Raw genomic sequence first — 26,419 nt, forward strand, 5'->3', positions numbered from 1 at the left:
AGCTCAGTATTTTGGAGGAAGTCAGATTCCTCTACTCCCCTGTTGAGGTCCTAGCATGTCTGGTGCCTAAGGCTGCATGAGTTATTATAGAACTTGACAGAACTTGAGACACATGATCTACTCAGTGCTATGTTGTATTCTGGAGCTCATCTACATCATGCTAGCTTATTTGGCTTTTCCCAATGCAGTTATTGAACTTCTGTTTTCTATTTATTGTGATAGCCACTGGGTTAGAAAGGGGTATGTTAACAAGATAAGAGAGTTCCTGGCCTAGCAGTGTACATAGTTTGGCACTCTTTTCCAAAGGGAAATAGGTATTTCTCCCCAAATACACTCTGAGGCAATGACGTTTTGGGAAACATCCCATAACTGAAATGCTACCATCCATTCATCATCTAGCAGTATTTCCTCTGCCCATAGATTTTACACCAAGAAAAGCCTCTACCATTGACTCCAGTCCAGTTCACACCTGAGTTCCTGATAATCCTTTCCATTTTGTGGTTTGTTTTCTAAATCCACAGCAGGCCTAAAATTGACCTCACAGATTTCCGGCTCATTCTCTTCCTTGTTTACTCCCTGTATGATCTCAGACATCTACTAGAGTAGACTGCATGGACTATGATGGAGGTAATGTCATCAGGGCTCAAAATGTAGTGTTGTTGTCTTGGAAAGGGCGAGGGCTATGCCCTCCATCTTGCCCCGGATCCTCCATTTTTGGGCAGCAGCCATTAGCCATGTGCTCGGCAAGGAGCTTCTTCCCGGAAGCCCAAGCCTCTGCTACCAATGACAATCAAGGGAAGTGCGCGCCATAGACACAACCACATCCTGTGTAACAAGACCCCAACTTGCACCTGGCCAATCGGCAGGGCCCACAGTCCTCTCTCCTCCCCTTACTCCAACCCCCCTATAAAACCCCTCTTCCCACAGAGCTAGCTCTCTCTGCCCCCTGCCACTGCGTCAGCGAGTGTGGTCAGGGAGCACGAGCTAGCTTGAATAAAGACTCAATTTGCTTTTGCATTGGACTCGGCTGGCTCCCTGGTGGTCTATTGGGGATCCTGAAATCTGGGCTTAACAGTCTTTATTTTTCTATGTTTGTCTTTTAGTGCCTGTAACCAGTACTTAATAAAGATTTTCTATGGAATAGAGCCTTTGGTATACAAAGCGGAGTAAGACTTGATTCTTGCTTTAGTTGTTTGTCTCATAGTGGAAGAAACAGGTCTATTGGACAAATTACACTATTATGTGGTGGACTCATGAGTAAAGAAGTAAAGGAAAATAAGGTGCTATGGGAGTATAGAAGAAGGAGTGTCTAATGTTTGAAGGAGTTCAGGAAGGTCTTGGTGACATTTACATTGGACCTTAAAGAAGGAAGGAATTCACCAAATAGAAAAAGTTGAGGCAGGGCATGGCAGAGTGGAGGTGGCCTCCAAGAGAGAGCATTGTATGCAAAGGTTTGAAGGTATGAAAGGTCATGGGGTGTTTTCTCCATCTCACACACACAGAAGAAGAATCCATCACACATTATAAATTATGTTTTCTTTGCAAGAGAGGCATTGTTAAAACAAAACATTTTTAATTTGTAAGAAACTGAATCTGAACAGGACCACTCTCTCTTTGTCAGGGCATGAAGACAATTTGTTGAGGACCCTCTTGGGATATTCATGTCCTGGTTTTCTTAGCTCTAAAATAATCCACATTTCATTTGGGGAATATTTTTGTTGTTATTGTTAGTCACTGCCCTGTTTGGCAGCCCCAGTGCAAAGGTAGCCAAGGAGTGCTGGGCCGTTGTGAGTTATTCACATATTTATTGAAAGCTGTCTATATACAAGGCACTGTGCTAGGCAGTGGGAATATAATAGTGATTCCTCTTTCCATAGCACTCACATTCTGGAAACAGATACTAATTCACCAATCTCACTAGTGTGTGTTTATGGGGTGGAGGGAAGTGTCAGGTTCAAGCAAAGGGCTCAGAATAGACAGAGTTCAGTGATGGGAAGGAGTGTGATGTGCCCAAGAAGGCCAGGCTGGCTGTAGAGGAGAAGGTAAAAGGACAAAGATGCAAAATGAGAGATGCAACTATTCTGTCACTACCATTTGTACTTCTTAATCCCTTCACCCATCCCCCTAACCCACTCCCATCTGGCAGCCATCAAAATGTTCTCTGAATCGTGGGTGGGGGAAGGAAGAAGAGGGTAAAAGGGGATAAATGTTGATGGAAGGGGACTTGACTTGGGGCGGTGAACACACAATACAATATACAGATGATGTATTATAGAATTGTACTCCTGAAACCTATATAATTTTATTAACCAATCTCACCCCAATAAATTCAATCAAAATATTCTCTGTCTCAATGAATCTGTTTCTGTTCTGCTTGTTTATTTGTAAATTTCAAATATAAGTGAAATCATCTGGCATTTGTCTTTGACTTATTTCACTCAACACAACAAATATAGCATAGGGAATATAGTCAATAATATTGTAATAACTGCATAAGGTATCAGATGGGTACTGGATTTATTGGGGTGGTCACTTCATAAGTTATGTAAATGTCTAGCCACAGGGTTGTACACCTGAAATGAATATAATATTGTAGGTCAACTGTAATTGGGAAATAAAAAATTACTTAGAAAGAAAAACACCCAAACTAACAAAAAAGGAAGAGATACGAGAAGAGAAACGTTGAGACTGTGGCTAGACCATGTTAAAGATTTGGGTCTTTATCGTAAGAGCAATGGGGAAGCCTTCAAAGATGTCAGATGGGAGCCGACACTGTCGGGCTTTTGTTTGGAGGTGGTACTAGGGACTCAGTAAGCATTTATGGATGTTTATTAGGTGACCTAATGCATCTGTCTGTAAACTGTGTGATCACATCAAAGAGGAAAACTCCCCCTAGGAAGGAAAAACATGAATTTCTACCTAAAAGCAGTAGCAAAATAAAATTTGACAAATTTTACATAAAAAACAAACAGCTGTTTACTCTTTGCAGCAAATTGGGAATCCTAGGAAGTGGTTTGCCCAAGGCCATGTAGTAAATTGGTGGCTGACTCATTTCTGCCCTGTTCATGAGTGAAACCCGTCCCTTCCTCCCCCCTTTCCTGCTCCTCACCCCTGCTGAAGCTTGCAGAAAAAAGAACCAAATTTCTCTCCAACTCTCATAGGAGCTTCTCACAGTTGAGCGCTTTGATTGCAGCCATCTCTTGGGTTCAGTTTCTGTCTTAGGGACATCCAGTATTGGTACCGCACCAGCCCTCAGTCGGCTTCCAGGCGCATGCAGTCATGTCTTGGTGATCTTCGAGTTCCCAGCCTCTAAAATAGTGCAGAGCAGTCAGCAATTGAAAGCTGTAATTGTTAAATTAGTGCTGAATGATGTATAGGCAGCAGGGCGGAGATCAGCTGGACCAGCCTCCTCAGTTCATTTTGGAAAAGAGTGGAAAATAAAGTTGTATAGCATTAATGAAAATTGTGGCTAGATGGAATGTTTTTGCCAAGAGATTGGCCTTTTTTTTTAAAAAAAAACACACAACAACAACAAAAAACAAAATTTCAAAAATCTAGAGATTACTGAGTAATCTGTCAATCACGGGGAGGGATCTGTCATTTTCTGGCAAGTTGAATAGGCCATGGGAATTTTTTTGCCTTACCTACGCTCCCTCTTTTATGAATTATGAAGTATTATTTTTCCTGGAGCCATCAAGAATAGCAGGGAGGTGGGGAAGCTAGTCCATATATTCATTCTTCTTTTGAATGCTTCTTTATCCCTGTCCATGTTTCTCTCTTTCTTTCTCACTCTGCTCTTGCCTCCTTGGTAAGAACCAATAGTAGCATGTGTTATAGGATTTTCATGGGGACATTTTCTTGGCAATGGTTTGTGGCAGGTTGGAGCAGTTCAGGAGTGGCTGGTGGGGTGAGGAGTTCAGAATTGTAGTTTGGAAAAAAAAGAAAAGAAAATTGTAGTTTGACAAGAGACCAGGCCATTGGGAAGGCCAGTGGGAGGTTGGGGGTGGGGACCCAGGGCACACAGGGTTCAGCGGGGTGGCCTAAGGGTAGAGGTGTTGTCAGGCCATGGTCGCCTGGGCTTGCACGCCAGCTTCAGCATAAGGAGTAATCAGCCTGGCCAGATGAAGCGGGTAGGCGACCGGGAGGAGGCTGGCACTGAGCTAAGTAGGGCAACAGGAGGCAGGATGCTGGTCTCAGCTCTGCTAGCTGAGACTGGGTCCCAGGTGGGGATTGAGAGGACCAGGCCAATATCAGGGGCAAGCACTAGGAATCTACCTCCAAGGCAAAAGGTACCAGGGCTTCAGGCCAGACCCAAAGATAAGAAGCAACTGATGCTGTGCAGCATTGAGCTTGTGCCAGGCACCGTTCTGAGCACTTTCTTTTATCAAGGCTTTTCATCTGCACAATAATCTTGGGCTAGTCCTCATTTTATAAATAAGGAAGTGAAGGCAGGGTCGCTTGCCAAGGGTTATCCAGCTGGGAAGTGACACAACAGGGATTTGTGGGCAGTCTGGCTCCAGATCCCCTGCTCTTAACCACCCTGCTGCATAGTATTCCTGTTACACTGCCCCAGGAATACCATTCACACAAATTGCAGTGTGTGTGGGTCCTTGGAGCTGGGTGATGTAGGCGGTCCTGTTTACATACTACTTCCCTTAAAAAAGTGCCGATTCTTCTCTCTGCTTTCTAAGTACCAGGAAATTTCTATGTACATTTCATTTATTAACTCATTGCATCCAGAGCTAATATTATTTCCATGTTACAGATGAGGCCCAGAGAGAATCAAGGACAGGCCTGCCTAGGTAGTGAGGTTTAAATTCCAACTCGGAGGACTACTAAAAGGGGAATCAATTGTCTGTAGTGCTTTGTTCTGTTTTGTTTTCATTCCTTTGTCTGCCCTGCCACCGGTGCAGCAGGAAGGAAGCAGGTTACAATATTCATGCTTTCTAGAGGCAAAGGAGTGAGTGGATTAGCTCTTACAGAGCCAAAGAGGGAGAAAATAATGTAGCACACTGTGGTCACTTCACAAAATTCAAACAATAACAAAAAGCAACGTAGTGCCCATAGCTGAATTGGCAAGTAGAGGCTTTGGGCTTGTGTTCTAATTCATAGAGCCAATGAGAGTCCAAACCCGATCCCTTTTGTTTCTTCCCTGACCTCTCAGAGTCCTACTGTAGGACATATAACTACACTGGCCTAGAAGAGTTACATTCAGGAAAAACCTGGGTGGAAAATTGGATAGCAACATTTCTTTTAGCTTCCAAGTCTACACCGGTTGTCTTGATCATGGCTGTCTAAAACTCAGAGCTCACTCTTGGCTTTTCTCTTCCTCTTCTCCCCCTTTCCAAACAAATAGAAAAGAGATAGGCTTGTCCTTTACATTCCACTGTCAATCCCACGTGTTTGCTGTACCATAAAGCCCAGCCCAGGTAAGGGAGAGGAACTCCATGTCCTTAGGTTTGAAACCAACAAAAACTAACTCAAAGTAATGTTCCACTGAGATACAGAAGAGAGCTTTCCTGATTTGTTGAGAACCATACCATTTCCTCCGCTGAACTGAGCTCAGTTGAGGCATTTGTCAGTTTGCAAGAACAACCTCCCCACCAGAAATCATGTGGAATTTATGACAGAATCATACAAGCCATCCCCTGTTATAGGTCTTGTTTGACTTTGCACTGTTGATCATCATGAGAGATGACTTGGAAGGAAGTGGGTGAGAAGCGTAGTCATCAAGCAGTTTCGAAATGGGAGGCAGCCTTTTCGGGGCTATGTGTGATTTTGGAGGCTCATCAGGCATGAGAGACAGGGGGTTAGTGGCAAACACCAACACACAGTGAGCAATAAGGTGTTCACCTTATTGTTCTCATTGTAACCTCGGGTAGGCGAAGTGGGCCATCCTCTCAACCAATTACTTAACTGGAGGACTCTTAGAAGTCAAACTAAGAGGCTGCCAGTCCCCTGGTTACTTTTCACCTCTTGCTGCAGTTAAGTATGATACTCCTGAAAGTGGACCCTTGGAACTTAGACCTGCTGGAATCCCAAGGACCTTTGACCCAAAGCTGGTGGCTTGTGATCTGAAACAGGCCCAGAAAGCTCCCAGGGCCTCTCACTACTTCTCGGCCAGCTCTTAGTTCAGAGTATCTTGGGACCGAGATGGTCAAGTCCAATATCCTCCTGGAGTTTTGAGTTCATTTTTCTAGGAACTCCTCAGAGTTCCACTGGGGAATCCAGTGTGAGTCTCTCACTAGGGTTCCTCTGGGATCAGCCTGAGTAAGGATTTGAAATCTTTAGGTGACTTGCAGGTGCAGTGCTTATTCTGTGTAGATCCAAACCCTAGGGACAGACTCCTCAATCTGTGAGTTGATTTTCAGTTGTCAGCTTGTGGGTGAGCAAATGACTTGTGATTAGACAATTTTTAGAATGAAAGGAGTGGTTTTAAAAAAGTTTTTTATTTTTTACCCACCAAAGTGACTTTCTCCTGTTTTACCAAATTCCTCTTGGGAACAGGTCCACTGCTCCTCCTCCCTTATCTTGAAAACCCCATTAGAAGGGAGTGGGAAGGAACACTCAACTGTAGAAAAGTATGGCTTTGAATACAGCAGTGTAACCATCCTGGGTATTAAAATGAGAGCTGGATTAGGTAACTCTGGGGTTTTCCTGCCTCTGACAATTTGTGATTCTGAGTCCAGCATTTTTCTAAGCTTCTGGGGAGCAGGTAGAGCCAGCCTGCCCCTGCTTCACATCTGTTCTTAGTGCTTGAGGGGTTGGAGGTAGGGCTGCAGGGAGTAACCACAGGCTGCAGTGCTTGATCAAGTACCTTCTTCCTGACATCCCACCCTGAGTCAGACTCGCTTACTGCATGCATTAGTCTATCACAAAATGAGCCCTATTCTTTAACAACTTCCTTTTAGACCCTCACATTAGCTGTAGGGAACACTTTGAGGCAGGGAAATTCAGGAGAGGACTTGAGTCATGGACAGTTTTCCCAGTAGGGAGCAGTTTCTCTCATCTGGGTGAATGATGGAAGTGGACAGCCTCTCTCCCCCACCCTAATTTAGATTTCTATTTAAAGATACTCAGGAAATATCTATACTCTCAATTAAGTCGGTAAAGAAATGATCTAGAAAATCTAAGGAGAAAAAAAGACCTTCTTGCCTCAATTTTCTGTAGATTCTGGCTAAAATATCACAAGGCTATAAAGTTAGAGAGTTAATTAAAATGACAGAATCAGATTCAGCGATTTGAACTTACAAATCCTTTGGCCCAGTCCTCTTGGTTTATGGAGGGGAGAGCTGAGGATCTACCTGGTAGGTGACTTGCTCCAGGACACACAGTTGTCAACAGGTGGAGTTGGCACTGGGCTTTTTTCTATGGTGTCCTGCCTATTGTACCCATTCTCTTCTGCCATTCTCCCTCTGTGTAGGCACAGATGGCATCCTCTATGAACCCTACCATTTGGGGGTTCTGAAGAACAGATGAGTCCCCTTGCCATTGTTTATATTTGAAAGTGACTAAGTACGAGTGCTGTTCCCAAGGTGTACAACTGTGATCGAAAGACATTACTAGTCAGTGCAGACCTGGAAGACCTGTGCTCTACTCAACAGTTGTAGCTCAGGTATGGCTTTTTGTGACTCAGGGTTGTTTCTTTAAGAGTGAGGCTTTTCAGAGATAGCGGCTGGGAGGACAGGCCTCATTTTCTAGATCCAGGGCCAGCCAGCTACTCCTGTGCTGAGCTCCCATGAACGACAGCCAAAGCCTTCCAGCTGACAAAGCAGGGTTATCATTGATAAGTGTTTATGTTGCACTTTAGATTTGCAAAGTTCTTTCTCTGAGTTACATCTAACCTCAATTTGGCAGGTGAAGAAACTAAAGTCCTTAATGTGGTGATTGGTCCAGAGTCATCCGACCAATCAGTGGTGAAGCTGATTCTGCACTCAGAGCCTCTGAGTTTCTGGGTCATTGCTTACCCCAGTCAGTCATTCAGCTGCTCTAGATTGTGTTCTTTGCCTCTCACCAACTTCTTTTTGCCAAATGTTGCTGGCTTTTTCTAGAGCAGTGGTTCTCAACCTTGGCTGCACATTAGAATCACCTGGGAATCTTTTTGAAATCCTGATTTCTGGGCCTCATCCTCCGGAAATTCTGTTTTTTTGTTATGGGGTGGGGCCACAACATTCATAACAAAGAAACAGAATTTCTGGAGGATGAGGCCCAGAAATCAGGATTTCAAAAAGATTCCCAGGTGATTCTAATGTGCAGCCAAGGTTGAGAACCACTGTTCTAGAGTGAGCTCTAGAGCTCTCCTGTTTCAAAGCTACAGTACCTTATTGGTTGACCAGAAAGCTTTAAGTATGTTGCTGAGCTCTAGTGTGGGACCTGTCCTGGGTAAAACTTGGCTGCGGTGTGGTGGGAGTGGAGGGAGGGAGGAGAACTTCTCTGTTTGGGTTTTTGGGGAAAGATCAATGCTGTTTGAGGAGGATTAAAGGACTAAACATTGGAAAGAGGATGAAAGACTTATGCTAAAATATTGGCTGTTACTTAAAGATGGTTTAAAAAAATTAAACTAAAGAGACATTAAAATTTTTGCATCTAAATAAAGACTTTTGAGAGCTTTTGGCTTCTTTTTTCAAACTTCACTGGTTGGGTTACAGAGGTATTTTCTTGCCAGTGAGGCAGAGAATATTGAAAACTTTTCAGTGAGAATATTGAAAACTTTCACAGTCAAAAGTCCCACAAGAAATCTTACCATCTGTTTATCCTTTTTTTTTTTTTACCTTGTTGCTTTTTAAAAAATTTTAAGTGATTTATTGCCCGTTTGACTGAAATTGCATCTGTTAAGTACAGATGTTGCATGGGGATTAGTATCTGTTTGCCTGTCTTTACACAATATTCTCTGGAAATAAAATCTCTCCTTTGCTCCCCTACCTCTTTCCAATTGTGAATTTAATTAAGAAGATGAGCAGTTGTGTTCAGAGTACCCAATAGTCCGCCTTTCCAAACATTCCACGCAGCCTTTTCGATATTGACAAGTGTGTGTTGCAGAGCCACACAGTGCAGGCGAAACAGGAAGCAGCTCTTTGCTGGGGAGGATGCTCCAGTCACCCTCCACTCTCCCAGGGAACGCTCTTCAGCTGACTGAAGCAGGCGAGCCGAGCCAATCAGAGGCCACTTTCCTAGCTCAGTCACCAGTCTGTGGTTGAGGAAGGGTTTTGCTTTTCTATGCTCTGTATTGGGAAGGCAGATAAAATGCCAGGTCTGAACTGCCTCTGGGGATAAGCTCACCCCGTGTGATGTGAATGAATAGCATCTTGCCTGGTAAAGCCACAGGAATTGATAAGGCAGGCGCAGTCCTTCACCCAGGCCTTTTCTATCTTTTAGCTCTAGCTGTGGCTTCTGTGGCAGTTTTGTTTTTGCCTTGAAAGAGGTGCTCTGGATTATCAGACCTCCATGTATGACAATTTGTACCTGCATGGCATTGAAGACTCGGAGGCTGTAAGTATTTTCATAGATAGCTGATTCCCTCTCCCCTCCTCTCCCTCCTCCCACTGAACTCCCCCCTCCCCCATTTCTTAGGCAACGCAGGGAACATGGAGCTGAAAGCTCACATCTTTCGGGTTCTTGCTGGCTGCGCTGTCAATGTTCTCTGTATAGTTTAGAGTTGACGGAAATGATTCTTCATTATATAATTCCTTCTCAGGCAGAAAAGAAGTTAGGGTGATAGCAAAGGCATCTAAGAGTGTAGGCTGTTTGGATTTGTATATTTCTCGGTCCACGTCTGATCTCACCAGGGGTAACTGCTCCTTGTAGACGGGCTTAAACTCTGCGGAAAGCGCCTCTGTTTTCCAATAGCAGGGTTCATAGGAAAGGCGCATTCATTATGTCATCCACATTGTTTATCGAGCAAGCATGAATGGAAGTTCCTCAGCGGTAGCTGTATTGTGTGCGTTCTGGCCAAACAAGTGGTGCCGATCTGCTGCTTCTTTGTTAAGGAAATCAGATGCAAGGTTGGAGTCCTACAACACCCAGCGTGGAGGCAGAGGGCAGTGTTCCTGTGCTCTACCCTGGAAGACCCACGGATGCTCACGTGTGTTTTGGCTTAGAAAACTGGGCTCCTTTCCCTCCACAGGTCAGGCTCATGCAATCTATTAAAATCAGGAGGGAAATGCTTTTCTGAAATCCCTAAAATCATACCATCAGAATGCTAGCTTTTGAATGTAGGGTAAAGCTGATTACTGAGTATTTCTTTCACTGTTGCTAGTGGCCGTTGTTTATTTTTAATCAATTATATAGAAAGCTGGCCCCGTGAAATGATTCCAGGTGGCTAATGGGACCTGCTCTGGGGAGTCTGGATTGTAACTGAGTGCAGTGCCGTGCATGTTGCTACCTTTGAGACAGGGATGTGTTATATAAGGTTCTCGGGCTCAACCACCAAATAAACAGATTATAACAACAACAACAAAAAACTCCTATGATATACGTCAATGCAGACGTATGTATCAAATGTTGTGCAATCCGTGAAAGATGGCAATTCTCCGTTCTGATGAGGCATTCCATGTTTCCTGCCTATCTGCGTGTTAGCTCTAACTCTAACTCTGTTCCTGCAAAGTCTCTCTGCGTGTTGCCCAACATGCTTGCCAATGAGCAGGCTGTCAGTTTACTGCAAGGGACCATGGCCTGAAGCAGTGGTGGCTGAAATAGACAAGGTCCACCCTTGCGGGCGGGTGGGAGAATGGAAAACACACCTCCAGGAGTTTAGAGAGCCAGCGTCCCCGGCCGTGTTCATCAGGAGGCCTGATGATTCCTCCTGCCCCTTCCTTCCAAACCGAGTTATGACACAGGCGATGTCTTGCTGAACTATAACTTTTTATTTTCAACCATTGCGCACTGCATTGCACTTAAGTGGATTGGTTGGAGTTCTTTTAGAATAACTGGTTATTTTAGAAGCCAGCTGCTATGAGCAGAGTCGGCTAGGAACTAAAATATCCAGCACCTCATTCTCCAGGGCTGTGTGAATTTCCGATGCACTGGTTCAGAGGGGAGCCATTATAAGTAGGAAAACATTTTTCTCCTTTTGGTCCAGCCTCATGGGGTGGCCCAGTTTCTCTGTAGGATGGGCAGTGAAGAGCACAGGACTTCACTCAGTGGCAGCAACTGATGGTGGGTTGTGCTTGGGACCGCAGTGCTGTGTTCCCAGTGACTCAGTGGCAGGCCTGCAGGCTAAGGTCCTCCGAGCTGTGCACATCAGCAAGGTTGAGGCAGGCAGGTACCCCAAGGAATGAAGCAAGGCATCTGGCTGCTCCTCCGTTGAAAGTATGGGAGTCTCTCGGAAGGGAGGGATGGAAAGTGTGTCAGGCACACGAGAGGGGAAGGCAGAGGTGCTCGGAAGGGTGAACTGACTCTCAATGCTTATTTGAGTTTATTTGTTTTTATAAGGACGAATAATGTGATGTGTTACCCAAGATGGTGTGAACAAAGCTTCAAGCCAATGGAGAAGACTAGGCCTAAATAGCTGACCTGGTGAAGTGACAAATAAAGCCACACCTGGAGAGCCGCGTCCTCAGCAGTCTTTCTCAGTGCCAATGCATTTATGGCTGTAAGTGTGGGGTCTGCCCAGGTGGAAGCAGAGCTCTCGGCACAGGTCTGGTAGACAGGTGTGGAGAGTCTTTCTCAGAGGGTCAGCTGCAGCCCGAGAATACACAGGCACTAAAAGCTGAGTATGGCACTTTCCTCAGAGGGTTGGGGAGACATCACATATATCCTACCACCACGTGCTGTTGAAGTGTCTTTATGGGATGCGTGGGGTTTAACATGTGACAAGTGATGACATTTAGTGTGTTTACGTAGGCCATCTTGCCTAGGGACTATTGTATTCTGAATAAGAATAAACCAATATTATCCACTGTTAACACCTTACACCCCCACAGTACAAGAAAGATCTGGGGACAGTGATGTGAGGTTTTTCTCAAGAGTCTGATCCAGAGGTAGATATTATGCTCCCTGTAGCCTAGATTTTTGCTTGTAACCTTGGCATTTCATGAACTGTATATATAAAGAGAGGGGAACAAGAGCCATGCTGGATGGAACACACTTGAGTCTGGGCATTTTAGATTCTTTGATTCTGTGGAGCCTTTTGAAGATGTCCATTGACTTCTGCTCTGGTTTCCAGGAAGGTAGATATGTGTCAGCATCATTCAGAATTATCAGGAAGTATATAAGATCCTTCTGGGCCGCATAGCAAGGTCCTATATGGGGACAAGAGATTTCATGCGTTACATTACTCCTTCTGTTACCTTGACGTGGACAGTGGCGTGTGTGCTGCTGAATGAGTCTATATCGAGACCAGGCAGTCACAGTTGATCATGCACCCAGAATCTCACTACCCTGTCTTCTGGGAGGGTTGCCCATTCCACTTCCACCGCCCACGCTGGGTCTTCGCACAGGTCCTGGTGGCCAAGATGCTTTTCACTGACTGAGCCCCCAGAATTCATCACCTACATTTTATTTGAGTCATATTAGATTTTGATAGGTCTGCTCCTTGGTATACATGTTTTATAAATGGTTTCATTGTGCATCTTGACATTTATGGAATCATTATCAGAATAGACTTCTTTTTTTTTTTCATTCAGTAGATTTATTACACAAACAATAGGAGGGATGTTCTTAGAGGGATAAATGGAAAAAGCAGATCAGTAGGAAAAGTTACCTAATTCCTCCCAGACACAGTCACACATAACATATTGCTATATATCCTTTCAGATTCTCCATGCACATGTATGTAAATATGTCATTGCATTTCTGTGAAATGTTGTTTTCACTTAATAAAATAGTGAGCACCCTAGTACTAGACTGGCCTGCCCAGGAGATGCTTTGCAATATTTAAAGCTCCTACGTGGACTTTCTGGGATTTTGAGCAATTTAAATGAAATACAGATTCTTAGAGTATTTTGTAAAGTGAAGCCAAGGTTATCTACACATAGAATTGGTAGTTGATTTCTCCGTTACAATTGCTTCCACTTCCAAATGCTTAAATTCTAAAGTACTAGTATTTGGAGGGAAAATTCTGGTCAATTTCAGTGAAAAAAGATGAACAGTTCATAATTCAGGGCTTTTACTAGAGAGGAAAATACATTTTTAGGTGTTTTCAATCCTAGGAAAGGAACCATAATGTATTAAACTGTTAGAAATCTTATAGATATAAAAGTTAAAGTGAAGAAAAATTTTATCAACTATGGCATGTATATATATATAAAAGCACATATTTAAATTTATATGCAACTATACATTATTTTAAGGATAAATATATATGTTAATTATTGAAACTACTTATTTTCTATAAGCAGTGTGCCTACTTGTTTGCCTAAATGTCTGTGCGCTCACAGGCATGTGCACAGTATACACCCTCGTACATTCACACACATTCATACATAGGCAGGCTCCATGCTTTGCTAATTGATAGTTCATACTAAGTGGAGATTTCTGCCATGGAGATTTTGGAGAAGGAAAATTAACTGCTTTTCACATAAAGAAAGATACCCAAGAGGGTTGAAAGGTGAAACATCCACAAGAGAATAAAGGCTTGCTACTTTCAAAGCTACAATAAAGTCATTTTAAATACGGAGATATGTTCTTGTGTGTGCTAGGGAGGAGGATGAGCTACAAACAGAAGGCTCTGTGTGTTTAGGGCCCTTCAGAAAAACACTTAGGGATAGTAAGGATTCGATTTCTCTTGGAAACGAGAAGTTTTTATAGTCTTATCAGAGGGTGAGAGTCTTTTTGGCCTATTTCTAGGGAATGAGGCCTGTCCTGTAAAGGAAGCCAAGGTCTGGGTGTTGGCATCTCGGGCCAGAGAGGAAAACCCAATGCTGCTTGTGGTTTGTGTAGGAGAGCTGACTGAGAAAATCAACTTGTTTTACTCAGCTGAGTGATTTTTATTTTTATATATTTTATTGATTTTTTACAGAGAGGAAGGGGGAGGGATAGAGAGTTAGAAATATCGGTGAGAGAGAAACATCGATCCGCTGCCCCCTACACACTCCCTACTGGGGATGTGCCCACAACCCAGGTACATGCCCTTGACCGGAATGGAACCTGGGACCCTTGAGTCTGCAGGCTGATGCTCTATCCATTGAGCCAAACCAGTTAGGGCTCAGCTGAGTGATTTTGGTGTTTGTCCAGAGTCTGAATAAATGATGAACAGAAACTTCTCTTCGATCCATCAATTCTTAGCAATGATGGTTTTCTAAAATATACATTGAAGTGATTTCTAGATACAATTGTCATAGAGCGAAATTCCTTAAATCTGATCAGAACCCATGCATTCACCTCTCCAAGATCATCAGTCTTGCCACTTTCGTGGTAATTCCCATTTTCAGGTGACAGAGGGAAGTCTTAGGTTCAATCCCACCTTTCCTCAGGGCCTTCCGGATCTCCTTTCCTACTGGTGTTCTTTTTCCTGTGAGACTATGATGTCAATCAGGATTTTAGAATATGGTCCTGTGAGTCCATAGGTCAGGTCCTGTGACTCAGTGAGCATTACATTATTCTGTGGTACAAGATGTTCTGTAGGAATGTCAGCAATAACTATAAAAAAAAATGCTTTTAAGGGCGAAGGTGGGAAGGCCTCTCATTGGCTTAGTCCTTTCTTGTTTATCATAGTTCAGCTTGAATCTTATTTCTACGTATTGGTTCTAGTTACTCTGTGCACCGTCTCCTTGTAATATCCCTTATTTAGGTAAACTAAGCCACCTGAGGAGGACAAGGAGACATAACTGGATTGGTTATCACTTTTTGTTCTCTCTTTTCCCTCTCCCACTAGTCCTTTACAATAATTATCAAGCCGTCAGCTCAGATATTCATGAAGCTACAATAAAAATTATACCAAGAAGTTCAAGATAATTACTTAAAACTATTAGGGTTGAAAAAGAAAATTGAGAAGTTTGAACAGATTTGAAATCAGCATATGAAAATCACATTTCCTATTTGCTCTTAAAGTCCAATAATCTATATATATAAAGAGGCAACATGCAAATTTGCCAGGACACCATAACAGTCACGACCGGTCAGGAGGAGGCTGCGCGCAGGTGAGGTCCAGAGCAGAGATGGAACAGAGACAGGGGGACCTGCCCAAGCTGCCACGGCTGAGGGCAGGCCCAGAGAGGAGAGGGCAGGCCCTCGCTGGCAGTCCCACCTCTGCGCGTGAGCTGCAGAGGTAACACCTTTTCTGACTGCTCATTGGCTAAGCTCCTGGTATGCCGCTCACAGTGTTCTCGGTAACTTGCCTAATAACAATCCAAGAAAGTGATCTAGGGTTTTTTCACCACACTCCTGGAGGAAAAAACAAAGGTCCACTGCTGGAGGGTCTAAGAAATGTCATATCCTGCCCTAGCTGGTTTGGCTCAGTGGATAGAGCCTCAGCCTGCCAACCATAGGGTCTGGGTTCGATTCTGATCAAGGGCATGTACCTAGGTTGCAGGCTCCTCCCTGTCCAGGCCCAGGTTAGGGCTCATGCAGGAGGCAACCAATCAAAGTGTCCTCTCACATTGATGTTTCTTTCTGTCTTTCCCTCTCTCTTCTATGCTCTCTAAAAATCAATGGAAAAATATCCTCAGGTGAGGATAAAAAAGAAAGAAAGAAATGTCATATCCTATGAAAGAGACATCTTGAAAACGCCTAAAGAAAGTTGTCATTTTTTTCGTGGTGAAGGGACTAGAGTCCGTGTTGATGAAAACACCTTGGCAGCTGTGGCAGCTGGCAGTGGCAGCAGCAGTGGGGTGATAGGGGTGGTGCCTTCCCCTGATCAGTCAGGTTGCCTCCTGCAGAGGGAGGCTATCAGTAGGACATCCCCTGAAGGCTCCCGGACTGTGAGAGGGGGCAGGCTGGGCTGAGGAACACCTCCACCCCCACCCCAGTGCATGAATTTTGTGCACCGGGCCCTAGTAATATATAATAGAAAAAAAGATTCCTTTCCTAATAATAATGAAAATTGTAAATTACTTAAAAGGCAATCGAATAAGAAATGTGCAATATCTATAAGACAAATAAAATAAGTCAAAAAAAGAAAATTATACTAAGAAAGCTGTATAGATATGAACTCTGTATTCTGATCTAAACCAGGTTGATTTAGGTTCCTCTCATGTGTTTGCAGCAGGCTATGTGGACTTTAAAAACGGCAGCAACTCTAAACTGCCCCACTGGCAAAGCCACATGGTGTAGATGCAGGTGACCTCCCTTACTGAGGACGGGGACTAGCAGGCCGCTGCTTAGTGTGTAAACATTAGGTAGTTTGCAGTTTCATATAAAATAACGGCAAGCGAATTGGGGTTGTGGATTTTTGTGCCGTGGACTTTGACCTTTCTAAGACTTTGAGGGGAGTGAGTCTGAGATAAAACTGTGTGGCCATTGTTACAGTACCTATAGGTATGCCAAAAGGAAAATACCGCACCTGATCATCTTTGAGATCTAAATAGACCAATACTTGTTCTTACTTTACATTTATGTATTCTTTTAAAACATAATTGTGTAGTTTTAATAATAAATATTTTTCTCTCATCTTAAATTGTGCCACAATATCAGTACTTCCCGCATCCTATTTTTTTTTCTGTTGCATCTGTTCTCAGAGATATTGAAAAGTCTTAAATTTAAAACAGGACGTTTTGAATTTGCTTCCAGTCTTTCTGTTCAGAGGACATGACCTAAGGGATACATCCTAGCGTGAATGTTGAAAACTCTCAGTTATTTAGGAGTTTGATTGTATAGTTTGTGTTCTTATTTTGCCTTTTAAAAAATCCTTAGTGTTCTTATTTTGCCTTTTTAAAAATCCTATTACTCTTTAGTGTCCTGCTTCTTTGTAGCTTGAGTATCATATAGGAAAAAGATTCTGACTTTTAATGTTATTACTCTATTAGCAAATTTGTTGAAAAATTTGGTGAGTGATAAGGTGTTTCTCATTTTTTCTTAACCTCCATAAAATTCCTCTTATACTGAGTGTGTCTATCAGCCAGGAAAATGTCATTTATTTCTTGTACTTTGTGTTATGAAACAGTAATGTAGTGTAACAGTGTTATGATTAAAAGCAAAGACTCAGTGCAAGCTTGCTAGAGATTAAGCCTGGCTCCCCACTTCCTACCTGGTAGCCCTGGGTGCATTTCTTAAATTTTCTGTGCCTTGGTTTCCATATCACTGAAGTGTCAATGATAATGGAACCTACATTTTTGGTGGTTTGGAAGGTTAAATTAGTTAACATGTATAAAGCCCTTAAAATAAATAAGTATTTACTGCTATTATTATACATATAATGAATATACTTATACTTTGGTGACTAAACATGCTCATTGCTCTGCAGGTTTTGATGTTTCCTCCAAATTCTTTGGTTTATTTTCAGAGCACTTGCATGATTTTTGACAGTGATTTCTAAAAAATATTATAGATGCTGACAAGTAAAAGAACCCACTAATCTTCTAAGGCCTTGTGAATAGTCTGTTGAATTTTGTTTCAGAAAGGACCAGTGGAGTATAATTTAAAGAACACTAGGAGTTGGAAGTCTTGGCCTTTGCCATTTATTAGCAGTTATCTTGGAGAAGTTATTGAATCGCTCCAATTTTCATTTTTCCTCCTATAAAATGAAGAGGGTTTGATTTAGATAATTTCTAAGGTTTTTTTTATATCCAAAGTTCTGTTTTATTTGCTGATAGGCATTTCTTTGGCTGGGATGCAAATGCCACTATGGTGCCATTTGCTTCTTGAAATGATCAATTACCATGGTGTCTTGTGCATACTAAGTAAGATGTTAGTATTTGGACTTTGAATTGGATGTTTGGCCTTTTCAGAATCTTTGAAAGAGGAAGGTATGTGTGGTGCACATCTTTGAGAGGATTAGATGTTTGAAAAGGGAAGGATTTTATTTAAGATTTTTAATGCCAGAAGTCAAAAGGATGCTTTGTCAATTGCCCATTTGCTTGCCAATATCCACCATTTACTTCTAGCCCACAGAGATTTGCGCTGGAAACACTTGAATCTCAACTCTAAGGAAAACACACACACACACAAACAAAGGCAAAAGCTTACTGAGAAGTAAGCTTCTAACTCTTGTTGATGATTGAGGAGAGATATGTCTGCTTTAATCTCTATCTTTTCTTCTTGGCTAAGTTACAAGAAGTCTTAGCTGTACATTAGGAGGAGAGTGCTGACCAAAAAAAGGTTTAAATAATTGTTTTATGATTGTTGTGATGCTTAATCATTAAGAATGTTTATATTGTTTAGGTTTTTTTGCTTTGCAGTTTTTCTTCAGCTCATCATTATTATCTTTTGGGGTGTGCTAAAAACAATAATCAATTAGAAAATGTAGGAATATAATATAATAATTTCCAAGAGACATTCATTTTTTTAAAATTGATTTGAGAGAGAGAGAGAGAGAGAGAGAGAGAGAGAGAGAGAAATCATTTAGTTGTTCCATTATTTATACATTCAGTGGTTGCTTCTTGTATGTGCCCTGACCGGAGATTAAACCCACTACCTTGGTATATGCGGATGACTCTCTAACCTACTGAACACCCAGCCAGAGCAAGACATTCATAATTTTTTAAAAAGTCATTCATTACCTTTAAAAGGAGTAACTATGCCTGATCCATTTAATTTTCCCCTATAATAAAGTGAAAGGCCACAAAGATGAAAGAAGCAATCTCTACTTTAGCCCAATCTCTCAAATATTCCATTAAACATTGTTTGAATGTAGTAAGAATTGGAGGCAGCCCTAACTGGTTTGGCTCAGTGGATAGAGCGTCGGCCTGCGGAATCAAGGGTCCCGGGTTCGATTCCGGTCAAGGGCATGTACCTTGGTTGCGGGCATATCCCCAGTGGGGAGTGTGCAGGAGGCAGCTGATCGATGTTTCTCTCTCATCAATGTTTCTAACTCTCTATCCCTCTCCCTTCCTCTCTGTAAAAAAATCAATAAAATATATTTAAAAAAAAAAGAATTGGAGGCAAATATTTATCATCAGACTAGAAAAATAGGATGAATACCATGCTAAAATAATTAGTAGGTAAACAAATTTGTTCCCCAGTTTATTTCCAGAGTCATTACTGAAACCTTAATATTGTTTAACTGTAAATGATGTCCAGAGATTAGTATTTTGAGGCTTATTTGATTCACTGGCTCTATGGATCCAAGGGATGGAATTAAGATCTTATTTATCAGATTCTCAAGTTATTTCACATTTGATCATGTTGTCAATCGTAAAATAGAGGAGTGAAATTAAGGTGAATTTGATAAGGAAGGGGAGAACAGAACATTTCTTAGTTATCACAGGGCACAGGGCCCTGTGTGAACTGTTAAGATACTGTAGAGTAGAGTGAACAATAAAATTGCACAGATTAATAAAGGCTAGGTTGATATTAGATTTTTTTTTAAAAGGCTAGCCCAGCTGGCATGGCTCAGTGATTGAGCAACAACCTATGAAGCAGAAGGTCACGGTTTGATTCCAGGTCAGGGCACATGCCCGGATTTTGGGTTTGATCCCCAGTGGGGGAGGGGGCATACAGGAGGTAGATGATCAATGATTCTCATCATTGATGTTTCTCTCTCTCCCTCTTCCTTCCTCTCTGAAATCAATAAAAATATATTTTAAAAAACTGAATGACAGAACAATCTTACAGCTTGGATTTACCATAATGAGTTAAGCCCACTGATAAATTTAGAATATTTCCCATTTTTCAATGGGAATAGAATACTTCCTGTATAACATTTCTATATATGAATTTTGTGTACCACATGAGACATTTCTCCGAAATAGCTTCTTAGAATTATGGATTAAAAGGTTAGCTCATTTTAAAAATGTACATACATTGGTGGGTATTGTAAAACATTTTTATATTAAAATAAACTTTTTTCATTGAGAATGTATAAATTAGTTCAAAATTTTAATCTAAAATATAAGAATTCAAAGAAGTTTTTGATAGTGGGAAGCAGCTTTAGACTATTGCCTCCAGGTTCCATAAGAAGAATTTATTTACGTCTATTGTAATAATTTGGTTACAAATACTTGGGAAGTTGCATCCACCAACCTTCATTTCACAAATGGAAAGAACCGAGGTCCAAAGAGTTAGACGACTTGTGTAGAATGACCCAATTTATCGTGGAATTGGGCCTAGAAACCTCCTCAGGTCTTTCTAGAGTGCTGTTCTTTTTACAAAGCCAAATCCTAGGGTTAGTAATATTAAAATAGAATAAACCACTGAAGGATGGTATAATCATATTATTTGTCCGGTGCTTGCTTGACAGCTTACAAAGCAGTTGGGAGTTGGGAGGATCTCCAAAACAGAGAACAGATTGCTCTCCGACCAAAATGAGGAGACCTTTTCCTACTCAGAATCCAGATTAGAGTCCCAATTTCTTTCAGGCTTTTTTGTTTGATATTGTTTTCTGATATGGTTTGAAGCCCCCGACTGTTGATGAATTTAAATAATAGTACACCCACAAAACGTAAAGGAATGCTAGAGAATGTCAGAAAGAGGTTTTGTGTTTTAGGGAAAAGTTCTCATTATTTGTATGCAGATCTTGATGACAGTTGCACGGTAATGCTATGTTTGGCCTTAGCCAAGAGTACCAAAGTTCCATTTTTATTCTGTCCTTCTCATTTTTGATTCCTCTCCATGAGCTTGCAATTTAAGAAAACATTTGCATGATTCAGTAAGGATATTTTTAAAAATAAAAAAGACAGCAATATTTGTTAAAAATACATGGAGCTATAAGTTCTGAGAGGAGGGTTATTGTATCAATCAGAATTCCTACCAAAAAAATACCCCCATAAAATCTTCAAACTAGGATAATTTGTAAGGTTCAATAAATTGAAAAGGTGCTGGTAAGTGTAAGGAAACCAGAAGGATAGTATAGTACTGGTCATTGCAGAGCTGTTCCCACCTCTAGACCCAGTGGGACCAGGAAAGGGCATAATTATAGGAACCTGGGAGGACTGAGTCTTATCAAGAAGGCTACCTTGAGAAGGGCACATCCGTTCCTGTGTAAGGATACAAGCTTCCTCCCTTGGGGAAGAAGCCAAGGAATAAATATCCCAATCTCATTTCCGTCCCTTACTCTTACCTCTGCTAGGGCCCCCATTAGTCAAAGCCAACCAGAAGCCACAGAGCAGAAGTTATTGGTCAATCACACAGTACAAAAATAGAGTGGGGAAGGATGGAGGGTAACCTGAAGAAGCAAATGGCTTCTGGTTTCATCCACATTATTGATGGGCCCTGTCTGAGTACCTTGGTAGATGAAACCATGCAATTTGAAGACATTCCTAAAACACACCTCTGAAGATACTGGTGAAGCTCTGAAGCAGTTGCTACTGGTCCTTTTTCCATTGGAAATGTGTGTTGGTTTTTTATGTGTGAGGATGGTTCCACTGTAAATGGTGCCTTGGATTTTAATTCCTGTACTGTTCTTGTTAATTAAGACTTGGAGTACTTTAAAAAGTTCTTGAATTGGGAGAAAATAAAAGATTTTAATGTTAGTTTTGTGGAGAGAACTTGAGAAGCTAAGCTATGTGGACTCCAAGGACTGCCTAAAAATACAGATAATGAGCAGATATAAAAATGCATGTATCAGACCAACTTGTGGCTCAGCTGTTCTTCACTGTCATGTCCAGACCAGAAGATTTCTCCTCCAAATTTCATCATGTCATGATTCTCATCACATTAAACAGTGGGAGGATTGCTGGGAGTAAGGATTAGCATCATGAGATTTTACAGTTTTGATGACAGCCTCCTTCTTAAAAAATATATTGACTGAGTGCGGGCGGGAATGCTAAGAGAGTGTCTCTTTACAGTGTTGGAGGTAGAACTTGTTTTGGAAGGTATAGGAAGCCCATGAAAGCAGTAGCTTGGAGTTCAGGCTTTGCCATTTTTAATAAAGCTAAGCAGACCTTGTATATCACTATGAAAAAGACAGTTTTGACTGGTCACTGGTTACGCAGGCTGTAAAATTTGTGAACATCCATTGAACTGTACACATATATGTGTACGTTTCTGCATGTGCATTATACTTCACTTAGGAACTTTGGAAGTCTCTTTTGGGACAACAAGTATAACTCATGGGATTCTGGAAACTGGGATTGAGATTAGGAAGGATATGATAAAGGCCCTTACTTCTCATTGTTAGGGCTTGTGAAATGGTAGAAGGGAGTAGATTCATACACTGACTACATGCTAGAGTCCTGAGTTCAGAAAGAGCACTAATCCTTAACTGGTGGGCCAGTGGCTAAGGAAAGGACACATGACTCACCACTGGGAGATGGGAAGTCCCTATCCTTCCGGGTGCAGAAGGCTCTCTCCTTTGTCGATTGGTGTTCACATGCTTCACCTCTCTGAAAACTGTGATTCTTAAGGTAAGGAGAACTCTGGGGAATAGATGTTCTCCCTGCCTCGAGCATTGTCTGCAAGGTCAGAGGCAGCTAAGAGCTGGTCCTTCTGCTTACAGACCCATGCCAGTGCCTCAACAGAGAGCCAGTTCTGATGATAAGGAATAAAATGATGATGGCTATGAGTTGCGGTGGAGGTTTATTTTGATAAAGTTCTTAGGTTCAAATGTTTATTTCTGGAAAAGTGAGCATACTTGGTACGTAGGTATACACAAACTCTCACTAGAGAGGTCCTGCAGTAGTCTTTATGTGTAAAAAGTTGTGTTAAAGCTAAGCTAGCATATGTATTGTATGAACACTGCTTGAATGTTTTCATTGCCAAAATTTGCATACTTATAAAATAACATATGTTATTTTTCAGAGATTTTTAAAATATTATTTTTATTATCCTAATTCTTAAATTATTACTAGTGCAGAGTATGGTGCTGTAAGAGGGCCGTGGTAGATCTTATAATTGAAGCACACAATTGCCATTTGTTATTAAAGATGCTTTCTTTGGCTGTGGCATTTCAAATGGTGTGTGTGTGTGTGTGTGTGTGTGTGTGTGTGTGTGTGTGTTTATGTGTTTGTTAAACCCCTTGGATTAAAGCTATAATATAAAGAACTCTGCAAGCTGCAAGATACGGGAATTATCAGGGTTTTATTAGGACTGTATAGTATGTTGATAAACATGGTATTATTTTGTCTTGGTTTTAAAATATATACTGGCATAAAGTTAGTTTTAAAAAAGTTGTTTGTGCCACAACTCAAAGTTAGTGTGGGTGAATCACCCCCCAAAAAAAAATTTAAGAGGAAGAAAAAGAGAGAAGAATGCAAATAAGGTAGAACAAGGACAAGGAAATGCATAACTTAGCTCCTGTGAGTGTTTGATTCATATCCCTTTTACTAGTAATTAAAACATATTCTGGCTGTAAGATGTGCAACTAGTTGTTAGATTTTTCATTTGCTTGTTGCATTTACATAGAGTAGTTGGCCTTGAAAATGCAGCTAGCAGCCAAGTCACATACTGAAGATTTGTCTGACTTAGAGACTAGTTTAGTAAGAAGGTATCTTGAGGACGTTATGGGGAGAGCACACATCAGATACCTTGTTCTGGAAACTCAGCCAGAATGTTGTCAGTTGTGATCTACTTGATTCTTAGGTTATCTAAATTTCCAGTTGTATTGTATTTGTATTGTATTTGTATTGTATTGTATTGTATTGTATTGTATTGTATTGTATTGTATTGTATTGTATTGTATTTTAATCCTCACCTAAGGATATTTTTCCCATTGATTTTTAGAGAGTAGAGGAGAGAGAGGGAAAGACAAAGAGAAACATCGATGTGAAAGAAACACATCGATTGGTTGCCTCCTGAATGAGCCCCAACCAGGGCCTGGGCCAGGGAGGAGCCTGCAACTGAGATACATGACCTTGATCAGAATCAAACCCGGGACCTTTTGGTCCATAAGCCGACACTCTATCCACTGAGTCAAACCGGCTAGGGCTGACTTTTCAGTTCTTAATTTACGACTTACAAAGACACTGCGCATGTAAAGCCTCACCTCCACATACTTAACGGAAGAGGGAGAGCGTTGAAGTTCCAGATTGCCTTCCTGGAGGAAACTTGAGGATATTCAACAGACTATAAACTATACCTTCTCTTTAGGTATAAAAAATGCCCATTTTCCCATAAGCATTTGTGTTGACTTTTTATATCCCTTAGCCAAGGACATTGATAAACTCTGAAGGCATTTCCCAGTTTTCAGGATTGGGCCTTCCTCCGGGTCCTGAGTCTCCAAGGAATTATTGGGCCTTTTTGCTGTACTGGGGAACAGATCAGATATTGATAGGTGGTCCTCTTCGTTGTACCTGCACATAAAGACACCCAGCTTCCAATTTCAAAGGAGCCCCCGCCCCGCCCCCCCTTTTTATGTATTAGGTCAAGCATTGTATTAGTGTTCTGCAGAGCAAACTTTGGGGAAATTATTTGCCATAGGTAATTGAGAGCTTTTGAAGGATTTTTAAACTGGAAGTCGGTATGATCAGATATGCATTGGTCAGCGTGGAAAATGGATTTGAGGAGAGGGAGAATGCTGGCAGGGAGTCCAATTAGAAAGGTGGTGAAATCGTACAGGTGTTAGATGTTGAAGACCTCAACTAGGGCAGCAGCAGTGGGAATAGAGAGGAGGAGGTGAAGTGAGAAATATTTGTCATAAATGCAGCAGGTTTTATAACTAATTAGCTTAGCAAGGAAGAAGAGTCTGGGCTGAACACCTCCACTCTAGCTTGGGTGACTGACTGGTTGGATGGTGCTGCTACTGAGATTGGGAAAGTAGGCCATTTCTTCTGATGTCTTTTGAACTGACCCAGGGGAGCACAGGTTAGAAACAGGTGCAGGTTTAGAAGGCCTCAGTCCTCCCAACTGTTGATCTTAATTCCAGTTAAGAAAATTACTGACTTCATCCAGGTTTGTGAAATAGTTTTGTTCTGGAGAGCCAGGACTCCCAGTGACCAGGAACTAGCTACAGGATAATGATGTTCTAGCTCGCTCCCTTCTGGTCCCTGTACTCATCCTTCTATACACTGTTGTACCAAATCTGGAATCCACAGAGGAAATGTGCCATGCTCCCCTAGCCTCTGAGTTGAGGAACTTCTCAGCAAAGAAATCTTCACATGATTTTTAAACATCCCCTTTCCTCACTAAATGAGTATTACTCCAAGTGACAGCTAGACTACAAAAAAGGGTATTTGGGATATTGTTCAGAGAGTAACCAGAAGGAAAACTATTTTTAAAGTTTTTATTCTTTTATATATGTTTCTCTTCCTTATAAGAAGTAAAAGATCATACTATTTGTCCAGAGTATCTTCTATCTCTTAATTTTAGTGTAAGAGTTTCTAGCCATTAACTTACTATGCTCATTGATATATGTGAAAAAAATTGGGCCCCTAGTCAAATAAGCTTGGTAATGACCTCCTCTGCCCCATTCTCAAAGATTGTGAGCACACAGTAGGCCACTAAAATCTCTTAGCATTCTGAAATTTTGTTTAACCCAAAGATATCCCAAACTTATTTGACCTCAGAACCTTTTTTTCCCTAAGGAATATCTATTCACAACTTGAAGAACTAGTATTTTGCAGAATGTGGTTGGGGAAATGCTGGCCTACTTATTTATACCAGCTTTATTTATTGTAGACAATCTCGGTGTCTTAAGTTGGTTAGATTTTGTGGGATGGAATGGGGTTAACATTAAATAGATATATATCTTTCTGGGACCTTCCTCTCAGAGACTTTGATTCAGTTGCTTGGGATGGGGCTTAGGATTTGCACTGTTGGCAAACACACCCAAGATGATTTTCAGGTAGATACTTTGAGACGTATTGGATCAAATTATTGTCCTCATCAGCCAGAGAGTGTGACAATGCACAGAGCGTACAGTTTTTTGTTTCTTTTGGGTCCTCATCTATTTGTCCTATCTCCCTCTGGAGTGATAAGCACTGTGAAGTAGGAACATCTTTCTTATTCATCTCCGTCCCCTCGCATAGCCTTGCTTACCTATGTGCTTATCCCAAGACAGACTCTCAAGAAATGGTCAGTGGAATGAATTGAAATTTAATAATCTTAATTCCTCCAGAAATCAAGATGGGCCTTGGGGATGGTCAGAAATGACTGAACATGATATATTTATCAGGGATTATTAGCCCGTGGCCATCACGCCGTAACACTGTCACAACCAAACGAGCAGCTCTCGTGGCGGGCAGGGTGGGGCGCAAGCCACTAGTGGCAGAGAGCTATGAGCAGCAGAGGGTGGGGCAGTGAGCCATGATGGGGGCGGCTAGCTGAGGCAAGCGGAAGCGAGCTACTTGCGCACAATTTTTGTGTGCGCTGGGCCTCTAGTACATATATATCCATGACTAGCCACACTATTATTTTTTTCTTTGAAAAATCAAAGTAAATTTAAAAATGGAGGTTAGCTGGATTAACTTTTTACTTTTGAAATTAAAAGGCCTATATTTTTAAGACAACCAGA

At 41.6% G+C, this 26,419-nt stretch overlaps 1 protein-coding gene across 4 annotated transcripts in view; it reads left to right on the forward strand.

Moving 5' to 3' along the window:
- The window catches only part of CACNB4 (calcium voltage-gated channel auxiliary subunit beta 4), a 239,996-nt gene that overhangs the window by 109,695 nt on the left and 103,882 nt on the right, over positions 1 to 26,419 (forward strand). The window contains exons 1-2 of one of the 4 annotated variants that reach the window (XM_059704457.1): positions 9,164 to 9,489; positions 11,431 to 11,590. The exons of 2 other annotated variants lie outside the window; for them this stretch is intronic. In XM_059704457.1, the coding sequence (XP_059560440.1) occupies positions 11,585 to 11,590 (6 nt within the window). In that variant the 5' untranslated portion in view covers positions 9,164 to 9,489; positions 11,431 to 11,584. Of the gene's footprint in view, positions 1 to 9,163; positions 9,490 to 11,430; positions 11,591 to 26,419 lie in introns of those variants that run through there. One more of the 4 variants, XM_059704456.1, reaches the window with a different exon arrangement.

The sequence above is a fragment of the Myotis daubentonii genome, chromosome 7 (assembly GCF_963259705.1).
Source record: "Myotis daubentonii chromosome 7, mMyoDau2.1, whole genome shotgun sequence".
Lineage (NCBI taxonomy): Eukaryota > Metazoa > Chordata > Mammalia > Chiroptera > Vespertilionidae > Myotis > Myotis daubentonii.